This window comes from Geotrypetes seraphini, chromosome 14, assembly GCF_902459505.1.
Source record: "Geotrypetes seraphini chromosome 14, aGeoSer1.1, whole genome shotgun sequence".
Classification (NCBI taxonomy): domain Eukaryota; kingdom Metazoa; phylum Chordata; class Amphibia; order Gymnophiona; family Dermophiidae; genus Geotrypetes; species Geotrypetes seraphini.
Genome location: NC_047097.1, coordinates 1,525,836 through 1,540,700, shown reverse-complemented (window position 1 = coordinate 1,540,700; position 14,865 = coordinate 1,525,836). Strand labels below are relative to the sequence as shown.

Below are 14,865 nucleotides of genomic sequence, written 5' to 3'. Positions count from 1 at the left end.
CGGCTTCCCTTCTCCCACCCCCCCCCCCACCCCTCCCGGAAATAACTTCCAGTTTCGGAGGGAAGAGAAGAGAGGCCGGCACGCATACGTTAGAGCCCGGAGCATAAGTTTTTTGGGGTTTTTTTTTTAATGTTCAGCAGCGGCAGATGACAGCTGGGTGGACCGCCCAGCTAAAAGGCCCTAGGGAGAACACTGGAGAGGAAGGCTGATCGACCCGTAGATCAGGACGGCAACATGAGTCTATCACGGAGCCCGGGAAGGGCTCCGCGATCGACTCACGTTGCCTTCCTGAGCTACTAGTCGATCGCGATCGACGTATTGGGCACCCCTGGGGTAGAGAGTACTATTGGAAGTGAAGGGGTGGGTGTGGAGAGGGATGGTTAAGGTTTAAATTCATATAGATAAGTGGGGGGTTTAATGAAATTGGAAAATTTTTTTTTAAAATTTATTATTTATTTTTAATAATTGATGCATTATTGATGTCTTTTGATGCTGTATTTATTTGCAAGTTTTGTACTCTAAGGGCTGTAATGAGATTTTAAGTTAGATTTCTTTATTTATGAGAATATCATTGGATAGAGAGTACTATTGGGTGGGAAGGGGTGGGTATAGAGAGGGAAGGTAAAGGTTTAAACTCATATAGACAAGTAGGGTTTATTGATATTGGAATTTGTCTTTTATTATGTTTATTAATAATTGATGCATATTGATGTTTTTTTTTATGCTGTATTATTGTATTTGATGATAATTGTATCAATAAAAACAGTTTGAATCTAAGCTGGGCTTATTTATTGCTTTAAATAGTAGGCAGTAAAATTTGAAGGGTACTCTCGCTTGTATTGGGAGCCAATGTGAGTCGTGGTATGCCTTTGATGTGGTCAGATTTCTTCAGTGAGTAGACCACTCTTAGGGCTGTGTTTTGTATTGTTTGTAATTTTATCATGGTTGCTGTGCAGGAGAGATATAGTATGTTGCAGTAGTCTAAGACCTAGGATTAGGGATTGCACCAAGAGTTGGAATTGTTTTCTGTCGAAGAATTTTCTGACTTGCCTCAGGTTTCTCATGACTGCGAATGATTTTTTTTGTTGTTGTTGTTTTGTTGATTTGTGGTTACATTGTACAGCCTTTGTCTATTAGCAGGAGTTTGAAAGTGGATTGGATGTGGTATGTTGTATTATAACAAGGTTTGTTACGGTTGGGGTTTTGTTATTTTTGAGTAGGATGAAGTTTGTTTTGTCCTGATTCAGTTTCAGTTTGTGGTCTTTCATCCATGCTGCCACTGTTTCAAGTGTTCTGTGTATTGTATCTGCCATGGGCTGGTTGATCGAAAGGAAGGAGAATGGTGATGTCATCTGCATAGCTGTAGGAGGTTAAACCTTGTTTGTCTAGGTAGGAGCCGAGGGAGGCAATGTATAGGTTCAAGAGTGTGGGAGAAAGAGGTGATCCTTGAAGTACTCCGCAGGGGTTAGACCATGGCTTGGATTTTTCTTTGTTTGTTTTAACTCTATATGTTCTGGATTTTAGGAATCCTTTAAACCAGTGTTCTTAAACCTTTTTACACCCGTGGACCGGCAGAAAAAAAATAATTATTTTGTGGACCGGCAAACTACTAGGACTAAAATTTAAAAATCCCGTTTCCGCCCCATCTCCGCGAGCTCGGTCCCCACAAATCATCTGATCCCATCCACACAAGCCTCAGTTATGATTTTATATTGAATGTATTTTATTAAAGTATAAAAAGAAACAATATTCTGTACAATTGTCATTTTATAAATACAAATAATTCAGAGCAAGGATCAACAAAACCCCTGTCTCCCCTCCCCTTCACATATATCCCCTCTACTATCAAGAAAACTGAACAAGCCAAATTATTACAGAATGCTACACAGAAATATCATGCTAACAGAATACTGCAGTCACACATGACAGGAATAGTTTTAGGGGAGTGCAACTAGGGCAACTGCCCCCTGGTCAGAGAGCACCCTAAGTCAGCTGGAAGCTAAAGAAGCACTGCCTGGGTTTTGCAGTCCCCAGTTATGTCTAACACCAGCTCTAGCAGGATATATATTTCAAATCTGATATATTCTAATCACAAAATAGAAATAAAATTATTTTTTTCTACCTTTTGTCGTCTCTGGTTTCTGCTTTCAATCTTTTTTTCACTCTCTTCCTTCCAGCGTATGCCCTCTCTGTCTCTTCAATCCAGCATCTGCCCCTTCCATCCACTATCTGTCCTCTCCCCCTTCCATATGGTATCTGTCTTCTTTCTATGTCCCTCTCCCCTTTCCATCCAGCTTGTGCCCCTCTCTCCTATTTACATGATTCATTCCAGCTTCACTGCTCTCTTCATTTTTATCTCTCCTACACCAGATCTATCATCGTTGTCCCTCTGCTTATTTTTCTGCTGACCCCTTCCTATCATCAATCTCTCTACTTTCTCATGCCTGTGTCTCCCCTTCCCCTCCTCTAATCTCTCTGCCAGCTGTTTCCTTCCTTTTTTCATTCTCCCTTCCCTCCTCCTCCTGTCCAGCAGTAACTCTCTTCCCTTCCTCCCCTCCCAGCAGCATCTCTCCGTCTCCCTCTCCAGTAGCAGCTGTCCCTTTTTTTTCCTTGCCCAGCAGCTTCCCAGATTCCTTTCCCTCCTCCCCTCCCAGATGCATCTCTCCTTCTCCTTCTCCCTCTCCAGTAGCAGCTGTCCCTTTTTTTTCCTGGCCCAGCAGCTTCCCAGATTCCTTTCCCTCCTCCCCTCCCAGATGCATCTCTCTTTCTCCTTCTCCCTCACCAGTAGCAGCTGTCCCTTTTTTTTCCTGGCCCAGCAGCTTCCCAGATTCCTTTCCCTCCTCCCCTCCCAGATGCATCTCTCCTTCTCCCTCTCCAGTAGCAGCTGTCCCTTTTTTTTCCTGGCCCAGCAGCTTCCCAGATTCCTTTCCCTCCTCCCCTCCCAGATGCATCTCTCCTTCTCCTTCTCCCTCACCAGTAGCAGCTGTCCCTTTTTTTTCCTGGCCCAGCAGCTTCCCAGATTCCTTTCCCTCCTCCCCTCCCAGATGCATCTCTCCTTCTCCTTCTCCCTCTCCAGTAGCAGCTGTCCCTTTTTTCCCCTGCCCATCAGCTTCCCAGACTGATAGTGGTTTTCTCCCCTCCCAGCAGCTCTTCTTACTTCCCAGCGCAGCGATTCACGAAGGCAGCCTCGGGTCCTTTGTTGGGTCGCGCCGCCTCTGAGGAAAGAGGAAGTTGCATCATCAGAGGCAGCCGCGACTCAGCAAAAGCCCCGAGGCTGCCTTCGTGAATCGCTGCGCTGGGAAGTAAAGAAGAGCTGCAGAGAGGGGAGAAAGCCACTGTCGGAGGCTCCCCAAGATCTCTCCGGCCCAGCGCACGCTTCCGATGCTGATCTTGCCGGTCCTGCGCGGACCGGCAGGAAGTTCAAATGAGTCAATCTTACCGGTCCTGTGCGGACCGGCAAAAATTTCCTGCGGACCTGTACCGGTCCGCGGACCGGCGGTTGAAGAACTGTGCTTTAAACCATGATAGTACCTTACCACTGATTCCTATTGAGTCCAGTATCTGTAGAAGGATGTTATGGTCTACTAGGTCAAAGGCTGCGGAGAGATCTAGTTGGATAATTAGCATTTTTTATGCTGATGTGTTGTCTGGCGGTGTCCATGAGTGAGCCTAGTAGGGTCTGTAGTTGGTTCTGAAGCCTGATTGTGTTGGGTGGAGTAGGTTGTGGTTTTCTAGGTATGAGTTTAGCACTTTGGCTACGAGGCCTTCCGTTAGCTTGACATAAAGTGGTATTGAGGCTATGGGTCTGTAGTTGGATGGTTGGTCTATTTCTCCTTTGAGGTCTTTCAGGATTGGAGTGATGATGATTTTGCTGAGGTCTTGTGGGAAAAGGCCGTCAGTGAATAGGGTTTGTATCCATTGCAAGAGTAGGGTACTAAATAGTGTACTGGAGGCTTTCAATAGGTATGGGAGGCAGTGGTTGAGGTCGCAAGTTGCGTGGCTGTATTTGTTGTAGAGTGTGTTGAAGTCTGACATTTGTATTGGTGAGAAGTGGGACCATGTTCTGTCTGCTGCAACTGCTTCTTCTTCTGTGGAGGGTGTTGTGATCTCTTCTAGGTGCATAGGTGTTCCATTGAAGGTGGATCTTATAGTTGCAATTTTGTCTTTGAAGAATGTCGCTAAGAGGGTGGCTGTGGAGGCATTGTTGCTTGTCTGGTAGGGTTTGGTGTCTGAGTTCTTTTAGTAGTTGGAATAGTTTATTTGTGTCTAAGGATTCTTCTCCTATTTGCTTTGTGTAGTATGTTTTTTGTTTTTCTTTTAATTTTTGTTTGCATTTTTGGTTCAGTTTTCTCCATGCTGTTTTTGTGGAGTCGACTGTTTTTCCTCCATTTTCTTTCTAGTTATCTGCATTGTCTTTTTAGTAGGAGTAATTCATTGTTGAACCATTTGTCAGATTTTCTATGGATTCTGGTTTTGGTCTGTTCTGGAGCTAGCTCATCTAGAGTTGCTGCACTTAACTGGTTCCATTGTGAGATGAAGTTTTGGGGGTTATAGTCTTGGATTATGGCATCTGTTTTCATCCGGAATTTGGTGGGGTCAATATGCTTACTTGAAATGTAGGTTATTTTTTGTGTGTTTGGTTTGTTTTTGTTGTTGGTCAGTTGATATTGAAGGAATATGTATAGTGATCTGACCAGAGGGAGCGATACCAGTTTCCATTTGATGTGTGAATTTCTGGTTGTGTGGGTTGTTGGATCATGTAGGCTGCAATGTCGAGTTGGTGACCTTTTTCATGAGTGGTTTGAAGGTCTAATGTCTTGTATATTAAGGCCTCAAGGTAAATAGTAAGATTTTTACTTGTTTGGAGGCTTGGTTTTCAAGGTGGAGGTTTAGGTTTCCTAGGATTAAGTTGTAAGTTGTTGTTAATGAGTTTCAATAGATAAAGTCTTTGAATTTTGGGGTTGCTGTGTTCCAGTTTCCAGGTTTTATGTAGCAAAGCATGCAGTTTAGGGTGCCTTTGAGTGAAGTGCCTGAGTTGACAGGCTAGTAAGTCCATGTATGGGGTAGTAATTTTGTCTTGTATTTTTAGGTCTATGGTGTTTTTGGCTATGATGGCAATTCCTCCTCCTCTTTTGTTTTCTCTGCAGACCACTATCATTTTGTATCCTTTAGGGCAAACTTCTGTTATTCTGGGGTCTGTTTCAGAAGTAAGCCAGGTTTCAGTGAGAAAGAGGCAGTCTAGTTTTTCCCTTTCTATCCAGTTTTTTTATGTGTTCTGTTTTTGGGCCTTTGCACATGTGAGATTGGTGTAGTTTGTTGGTTCGCTGTGAGTTGTTTTCGGGTAGATGAGCGATCTTTGGTGAGTGCGTTTTGGTCTTGTAGGGGTAAGTTGGTCTTTTTCTTGTTTGTGTGTTGGGGTGGTAGGTGTAGGTCTGGTAGTTTGTGTTTCTGTCTGTTGTGATTCGTCTGGATGGGTGGAGAATTCCATTAGTATTTGATATAGTTGGTATTGGGAAAATGTTGTTTGCTGTTGCCTTCCAGTTAGCTATTTTTTATATATAAGCATACTTATAAAGTGCTTATCTTTTAAGTAAATACTCATCTTTGCAAACGCGGCTAGGGATACATATTACGGCATAGGACTGTGTTTCGCCACAGGCTGTTTCAAGAAATTCCCTCTATGAGGCAAAAAATGCAATCAGCAGAATATATTAATACTAATAGTTAGATAATTCAAGGTGTAATAGATGCTGGCACTGTCATCTAGACATGGGAACATTGGATCACTTACTGTTTTATTGCCCTATGATTCTGATTTTTTGGAAGTCGATTTGGGGTCATATTAATAATATTCTAGATCCCTTTGACTTATGAAGTTGTGATTTGTGGTACTGTGTTAAATATAAAGGATCCCTAAGACAAATATAAAAGATGACTTTTTTTAAATTATGACGGGTACAGCCATACAATTAATTACACAAAATTGGGACCGACTTAACTTTACATTCTGGTGGGCAAATTTATGTTTAATCTATAAATATAAGAAAATGAATGCTGATTTGTCAGAGAATTCAAAAAATTTCAAATTAATATGGGGGCCATTGATGTCTTTTGTAGAATTATTATAGTTTGTTTATGTTGACATTAATGCATATCCAGGGGTAGGGGAGGGTGGGAATATAGGCTTCTAGAATGAATTCTTAATTTTCTTGAGTGTATGGGAGGGGGGAGGGTATTTTTTGAGGTTCTGATATACAGTCTATAAATGTTTAATATATAGATAATAATAATAATAATAGTCTACTATAATAAAGTGCGCATGCGCACTCCAATCTGCGTGTTCCGTGATCCGTATGTCCATGGCAGGCAGGAGAGCACATGTGCGCTTAGGGTTCTATTAGCTTGGAAGGGAAAACGGCACACAGAAGTTATTTGTAAGTTCATCGGACCCCCAAGGTAATGTTCTGGCCAAAGTTATTTTTAAGTTCAAAGCCGCCGCCGTGGCTCCTCTCACGAGTCGACGCAGGCGGGGATCCTGAGATGAGCCACCGTGGCGGCTTTGAACATAAAAATAACTTCCGCCACAACTAAGGGAGTCATGTCTCCAGAGGCCCCAATTGTAACAGTCGGAGACAGAAATTGGCAATTCCTTGCGATCCCGGCTGCTCCTCACACTCACTAGCCTGCTAAAAAGCTTCCCGATTACCCTCTAACCTGGTTACAGCCACGGCTTCTCAACCTGCCGAGCATTCGCTGAAGGATACGCGAATGCGCTACCCCTGCGTGACTAGGCGACCACTTTAGCTGGGTACCTGATTAGGTTTTCTAAAACAGTTTGCAGTTCCGCACTGAATGACAATCGGCTCTCTGTTACAAAATAGTTCCTGCTGATGATTCAAATAGAGCTTCCTGATTCATTGCTTTTCTTCTGTGATTTAAGAGTGAATTTGAACAAAAGGTAAATAATAATGTGGTTTTTATAACTTAACTTCGTGTTCAATCGTTCCAGGACCGTGAAGTTCTATGCGGTTTACAATAATTAGAAGATGTTACAGATTGAATGGATTTAACAATGTTCTGCCGGTTAACATTGATTGAAAGATGCTACAAGTTGAGTGGATTTAACAAAGTTAGAAACTAGTGATTAACAGCTCTAGGGATCAGTTATTGTGAGATGAGGTTAGTTGCCTAAGTACTTTGGGAACAGATATGTTTTTAGGCGTTTCCTAAATTCCCCATAAGTAGTAGATGTAAGCAATTATTCTAGATCTTTATAGGGTTCTTATTATAAGTTCATAAATACCAGTGAATAATTTGATTGATAACGTGGGATGGGGGAGGGATTTTACTTTGTTTAAGTCATATAAGAGTATTAAGTATTATTCAATTGCAAATGTCTTCTTTACTGTTTTTACTTATTGAAAGTGTTAAAAATGAATAAAGAATATTACAAAAAAAAGAATATACTAATACTTTTTCTAATAATTTTTCAACAAAAATCATTCTGAAGTTCTCCAACTTGATAAAAAACAATAACTTAGAAGAATATTACCTTTAATTGCTGGTTCCATGTTACCTACGTTGTAGTTCTCTATCAGGAAGCATGGCCGCAGCTTTTGTTTTATATATGAATATAGACAAACGTCTAGTTGATGCTATGATGTTTGTCTCTTTGAACTATATATAATAATAAAATGCTAGAGGTGTATGCGCTCTTGAAAATTCGTGAGCGGTAGCGCCGTGAGGTGTGCTTCTGTGCCAGTCCTCACGGCGCCTGCGCGTGACTGTGCAGAAGACACCGGCGACTCCTTCCTCCCGCTCCTCTTCAAAGCAGCCTGCTGAGGTTCGCCAGCTGCTGTAGCGAACCTCGCAAGCCGCTCTCCACCTCCGTGCAGAAGAAGGAGTCGCCGTGTCACCTCCCGCCCTCACTCGCCGCTGCCGCCGCTGATCCTCCTCTTCAGAGCAGCCTGCAATCGTGGCCGGATTTAAAGAACCTCGCAGGCCGCTCTCCAGCTTCAGTAGCACGCTCCCTCTGACGCACGGGATCGCGTCAGAGGGAACGTGCTACCGAGTTGAAGAGCAGCCTGCGAGGTTCGCTAAAGCCGGCCACCACGATCACAGGCTGCTTTGGTGAAGAGGAGCAGGCCAGAAGACACTTGGATGTTGGGAGGGTAAGAAGGGAATCAATACCGGGAGCCAGGGGGAAAGGGAAAGGGGGCTGCTTTGGGGGGAGGGGTGTGCTGGGGGGAGACAGAAGGGGCCATGGATAGGGAGAGGGAAAGGGGGCTGCTTTGGGGGGAGGGGTGTGCTGGGGGGGAGACAGAAGGGGCCATGGAGAGAGAGAGGGAAATGGGGCTGCTTTGGGGGGGAGGTGTGTCCTGGGGGCAGACAGCTTTGCTCGGGGGGGGGGGGGAGACAGAAGGATACAGACAGCGGCCAAGGAGAGAGAGAGATAAAGAAACACAGACAGACAGACACATCTATTCTAGCACCCATTAATGTAACGGGCTTAAAAACTAATATATATATATATATATATATACACATACAAAAATGATCTGAGCTTGTGACTGTATGGTGTCTTGTAGTATTCAAATTTGAAGTCAGGCTCAGCATAGGAGGGAAATGCAACTCATTGATCTGCTGCTCTTCTCTTTGTCATGTATTGAGCAGGAACAGCAGTGAATGTTGAGGAGCTACAGAGTATGATGAGTGTTTTGTGGTTCTGGTTCTGGGTGTGGGGAGGGAGGGAGTGGTTTTGGGGGCAGGGGTGAGGTGTTTTCAGGTGTTGAGGTAGAGAAGAGGAGTGATGCCACTGTCTGTGCTGCTAATCATTTGCTTTTGTAGAATTCTGTACAGAGGAAAAATTCTGTACAATGCTACGTTTGCACAGAATTCCCAGAGGAGTATCTAGTGGTTTAAATTTGGAATTTTTTAAATCTTAAACATTTCTCAATGGTTTGTTCTGAACTTAATTCACATGGTTGGTGTTTAGAAGACTCAAAAGATCTAAGATTATCTGAAGTAACTCTGTTTCACATGTGAGACATGCATATTGCACTGTAACTTATTTTATTTTCCTTGCAGCTATGTGGAAAAAGAGTCCCTGGATAAAGGTAAATCCACCTTTTTATTCTTCGTTGTGTTGTGCATTTTTCAGTGTGGTGTTATAGAAGTAAAAGAGCTCTTATCTGCAAACTGCTTCTTTCCTTATCATCAACAACAGATGAATCCAGAGACTAGTTGGGATTATATCCATCAACCAGCAGGTGGAGATAGAGAGAACTGAGTTGTCCTCAGCCTTATTGGATGCACAGCCACCTGGCCAATCAGTATACTCTATCTCCAGCAGGGTGATGGATGTGTTCCTCACAGCTCCTGGCTTCTGCTTGTGGATTTCGGTCCAGGCCTGGCTGGCGGATAGGAAACAGAGAGTTGGGGTAAATGGTACAGCAGTTTTGTGTTGGTTCTGACCCCCCAGGTTTCAGTCTATTGACCATAGTTCTCGTAGGGTTCAGAACATGGCTTTTACCCTTAACTGAGCTGCTATGTGTTCTTTCCTCAAGAGCCTTGGGGGTTCCTGTTGAGAGTGTTTGTGTGTATGTGAAAATGTGCCCCCCCCCCCTTCCAGTGGTGCATTTGCAAATATTTTTTTTTAACAGGTCAGCTGTGCTTTGACTTTTTCTTTAGCATTTTGCAGAGGAATTAAAGCTACGTGTATGTGTGTGTGTGTGGGGCACAGCAGATAGCAGACCAGTTAGGCATCTGTGGGCAATGAATTCAGTGGAGGGGGAGAAGTTTTTCAGCCACAGTGATGTTGGGGCATGGTGAGGTGGTGCTGGTAGGAGCCACTGGCAGAATTGCTGTGCCTGCTTCTTTCCTGGGTGAACTTAGGAGATGAACACTGAAGTGCCACTGCAACAGTTCTGTTCTTGGTGAGAGTGGCAGCCCTTTTCGTCATTGACCTGCCAGTGAAGATCATTGCAACCATGAGGTGGAGCCCTCGGTTTGGTCTCATGTCCCCTTAGCTATTGCTTTGAGGCAGGGTGGATTTAATTTAAGTCACTAGTCAGAAAGACTTAGGGCTCCTTTTACGAAGCCGCGTTAGCGGTTTAACACGCGTAATAGCATGTGCTAATTTGCCAGCCGCGCTAGCCACTATTGCCTCCTCTTGAGCAGGCGGTAGTTTTTTGGCTGGGTTAGCACGCGCTAAAAAGGTGCGTGCGATAAAGCCGCTAATGCGGCTTCGTTAAAGGAGCCCTTTATTGCTGTTATAATCTTAATATTATTTCTTGAAAAATAACTTTTAAGATTACTTTTACAGTTATATCAAATAATTACTGTTTTGGTTATACTATTAGAAATACATAGATAAATAATTATGAAATTATTGCAAGATAAACTTTCCAGTTTAATAGGTTAATCATTCATATTTGGACTTTTCTGCTGTACTTTATTGAAAGCAGAAAAATAATTATTGCCTTACCAATGTAAATAGTTTTACTTAACCAAAACAATAACATCTGAAAACTTGGCTATTCTCAAAAATGTAAATCTCGCTATTCTCTACAATCACTATTATGTTTTTTCTTCTTTTTAAATTTCCTGTAAACTGTGCCAAGCTCTGTCTTTATAGAGAAGATGTGTTATATAAGCTTAAGGTTTAGTTTAGTTTAATTTAACATTATAGCATATGTATTCTTGTATTTGCTTAAAGATCTATGTTAACTGATATGGCTGAACAAAATATCTTTAAAAAAAACACCTTAGGACTATCGTGTTTCCTCGAAAATAAGCCCTAGCATGATTTTCAGGGTAGGTCTTAATATAAGCCCTACCCCAAAAATAAGTCCTAGTTGCTGGCAGCAGCGCCCCTCTGTGCCATTGTACCCCCCGCTGACACTTCTAGCTCTCCCTCCCATTAGAACGCCGCTGACCGCAAGACTGATATACAGTACCTTGCAAACAGCAGCATGCAGCAATCTAATCAGGCTGCTTTGTGGTCTTTTCCTGTCCGAGCGTTCCTCTGTTACGTTGCTGATGACATCATCAGTGATGCAGCAGAACGCACGGGCGGGTGAAGGCCACAAAGCAGCCTGATTAGATTGCTGCATGTTGCCGTTTGCAAGGTACTCGGGTATATCAGGCTCGTGGTCGGCGGCGTTCTAATGGGAGGGAGAGATGGAACTGTCAGTTGGGTTTGATGGCACAGGGGGGATAGAAAGATGTTGCACAGGGGGCGATGGAAGGGAGGTTTTGAAGCTGTGCAGAGGTTCTGCTGCACAAGGCATGGGAGGGAGGGACAGAAGGATAGAAAGAGGGAAGGTACAAGGGGATGGTAGGGGAAGGCTGCAGAAGGAAGGCACAAGAGGATGGGTAAGAGGGGAGGAAAGATGCTACACATGGGCAGAGAAAGGAAAGAGGAAGAATTGGGGTAGAGGAGAGGAAGAATTGGGAGGTGTAAGAGAGGAAGGGAGAGATGATAATTGTACATGAAAAAAATAAAACATAGTGCATTTTTTGGGCCCAAAATTAATACTAGACAGTGTCTTATTTTCAGGGAAACAAGGTATTAGCCAGGTCCACACATTAAAAAACTTAAAATACTGTCTGTAGATCACTCCATCTTCACCTTCTTCTTTATTCATAATCTGGAAAACAAAAACAAGCTTTCCTGCTTTTTGGGGTCCCAAATGATTTCACAATTCGGAACAAATGAGTCCAAAGGAAGAGAATATTCTTTCTGTGCCAGTAGAAGAAGCTACTACTTTTAAAAGTGAAATCATTACTTCAACAGTCTCCAAAGGAAGAACATATTCTTTCCAGTGCGATAGGTGAAACATTCTAGACAAATGGGTTGTGTCCCAATGGCTACATGCCATGTGCAGAAGGAATCCAATCTGGATTTTTTCTGTGACTCTGCTTTACTTCAATGTGCTCTCTAGCTCCACCTGCAGTTTTTCTCTTCTGCACACATGCCAGCAGGAGTGTACTTGTTCTGCTTTCCCCTTTTTATTATTTTATTTGGTGTTTTTCGTCCCTTTTTATGGGATTTCTTGTGCTCAGAGTGATTCTTCAGCTCTGCCTGCATAGAGAACACAGACTTCGGTCTGCAGCTGACAGGCTAATCCTTGATGGTACCTGTTAGTCAGCTTGCATCTGCTTCTAAGAAGTTCGGGCCATCCCCGCTTCTCCTACTGTCAGATGAAGTTCAGCATAGGCTGTTGGGCATACCTAGGAGACTTGGCAGTGTCTTACAGGGTGCTAGCTGCGTTCTGCGCTTCTGCCCGTACTTGAGTGTGTCCATCGGTCCGCAGGGGTGGACAGCCCGAAGATCAGCATCACAGCGTGAGATAGTGGTTCTCTGATGCCAGCTACTGTAAGAGAGCTGAGACAGGCTGCAGCACATTTCCAGCACAGGTCACAGTAAGTAAAAGTTGTCACAGCCTGTGAGGTGACTTGGGGTGGAGGTTCTGAATATTGCAATTTTGAGGGTTTCTGCATGTCCCTCTGTGTTCTCCCACCTGAAAATCCTAAAATCACCAATTTTGCAGTTTACTATATGTGAAAAATATTGTGATTTTGACATGAATGTTCTTAGTGGTGGCCATTTTGGATTTTTAGCTGTCTTTTTTTTCTCAAGAGTTCCCTGCTTTTTCAAAACTCCAATTTTTGCCTCAAAACATGTTGGGATGGAGACCTTGACCTCTCCTAGTGTGAATTCTTGCCAGGATTGCACAAATTAGGCACCTTTTGGAGCATTTATGTCCCATGTGTCGCAACCAGGAGTGGTGGCAGTGCAAAGCTTAACCTCTCTCCTGATTAAGCAGGTGACTAGATGCTTGGCTAGACCGGTGAGGTGCTCTGTTTTGTTTTCGGGGCTCGACATGGCTGATATTTCTTTGCGCAAGGTTACGGCCCTTCCGCAGCCTAAGAAATGTATTCTTCTGTCATTTCAGGGTGACTCTCTGCTCCAGGAACCGAGGGCCTTCTCAGACTTTATGGCATATTTATTTCTTCCTCTGTACAATCCCACTCTGCCTCTGATCTGTCTCTATGTGACGTTGCTTCTATGGGCACGTTGTCTTCTCAGTTCGCCGCTGTTCCAGCACTGCTCGATCCTAATCTGAGCTCATGGCGGCCAATCAGCTAGTGGTTCTGCACAGACAGGAGCAAAGTAAGGTCACTCTTGCTGCAATTCACTGCTGGACCACCAGGGATACTTGAGGTATACGAGGGAGGCGGGAGGGAGATAAAAATAATTAGAAACGGTTAGGCAGGAGGTGGGAGGGATCCCTCCTGTCTTGGCCTACCCTGGACCATTGGGTCTCACGGAAGGCCCAATGGAGGCCTGCAAGGCATTGGGAGGGGGGGAAGAGTGGCAAGGAGGGGGGGGCTAGGTGCAGAGACTGGCAGGGGAGGGAAGAGAGTAAGGAGGCTGGATGCAGAGCCTGGCAGAGCAGCCAGGGAGGGGGAACAAGGAGCAGAGCTGGGCAGGGCAAGACTGTGCACTTGAATATTAAACCTGCCTGGTTTATATTTGAGTCAACCATTTTTCCTCCTTTTATGGGGGGAAAAAAGGTTACCTCAGTTTATATTCGAGTATATGCAGTATTTGGACACCTGCTTGTTAATGGCTCCTTATTTGGCCAAGGGTAGATATATAGCTGATCCGGTGATCTACGTTCTGGAGGACCTTGGTTGGATTGTGAGCTGCAGAAAGAGCAGTTTGATGCCCATGCAGTCTTTGGAATATCTGGGTGTTCTGTTTGACATCAGTGGGCCACGTCATGTCTTCCAGAAGCAAGCAGATAGGAGCTGTGTTCTCAAGATTTCTTCCTTCCTGATGCAGCCAGCTCTGTTGGTGTGGGACAGTCTTGAGATCCTAAGGTTCATGGCAGCCACGTTGGATGTGCTCCCTTGGGCGAGAGTGCACATGTGTCCTCTCCAGTGTGCCTTACTCTCTCGCTGGGCTCTGCGCAAGGATTTGTTACAGGCCTGTCTTCCCTGGACTCTGGAGGCCTGGGGCAGCATGGCCGGATAGCTTCTCCCGTAGTCACTCTGCAAGGATTGCCTCCTGGGTCGTTGTGATGAGAGATGCCAGCTTTTGGAGCTAGGATGCCTACTGCAGTGGTTGTTCCATTTAGTGGTGTTGGAAATGGTCGATCAACTAGCTGGAGCTGCGAGCCATTCGGCTGACTCTGGTGCGATTCCAGAAGTTTCTGGAGGGCCAAGAGGTCAAAGTCTTTTCTGACAACGCAATGCAGTGTCCTATGTCCATCGAGGAGTCTTCCTGTGCAGTGCCGTGGCCATGAAGATAAATAAAATAAATAAATAATAACAGCTTATGTACCGCAATACCGTGAAGTTCTATGCGGTTTACAAAAGATTAAGCAAAGGTACAAATTGACATTATCGACTCCCACATGTGCTGCTGAAAGCGTCTACAGATAAAGTGCCACCCACAGAAGTAGAAGGCATGCCTCCTGAGCTAGAGAGGGACCAAGAGAACCTCTCTAGCTCAGGATCTCCTATGCTTGCACTGTGTATTGCTGGCTGCCATTGAAATGTATTGCAGCACATATATCAGAGCTGTCTGTGAGTCACATAGTTTGCTGATTTTGGAGGGTGCTGAAATTGGAATTTTGGGTGGTTTCCCTGCATGCACTGGGCCCCCCACCTGTAAAATTGTAAAATCACTGTTTTTCATGTTTTCCTGCTTTTTTCCCTGAGTGTTTTTAATGCAAAATCAGCACATCTTGGATTTTCTTCATAGTTTTTAAAAGTATATTTCTTAGACTTAGAAGCTTCGTTTTTGCTCCAAACTTCACAGATTTCTATCTCAGGACAAGATGTAATGTAATG

At 44.1% G+C, this 14,865-nt stretch overlaps 1 protein-coding gene across 1 annotated transcript in view; it reads left to right on the top strand.

Moving 5' to 3' along the window:
- ZFP91 (ZFP91 zinc finger protein, atypical E3 ubiquitin ligase) overlaps positions 1-14,865 on the top strand; it is a 119,877-nt gene that overhangs the window by 13,494 nt on the left and 91,518 nt on the right. The window contains 1 exon segment of the mRNA XM_033920160.1: positions 9,088-9,116. Within this exon segment, the coding sequence (XP_033776051.1) occupies positions 9,088-9,116 (29 nt within the window).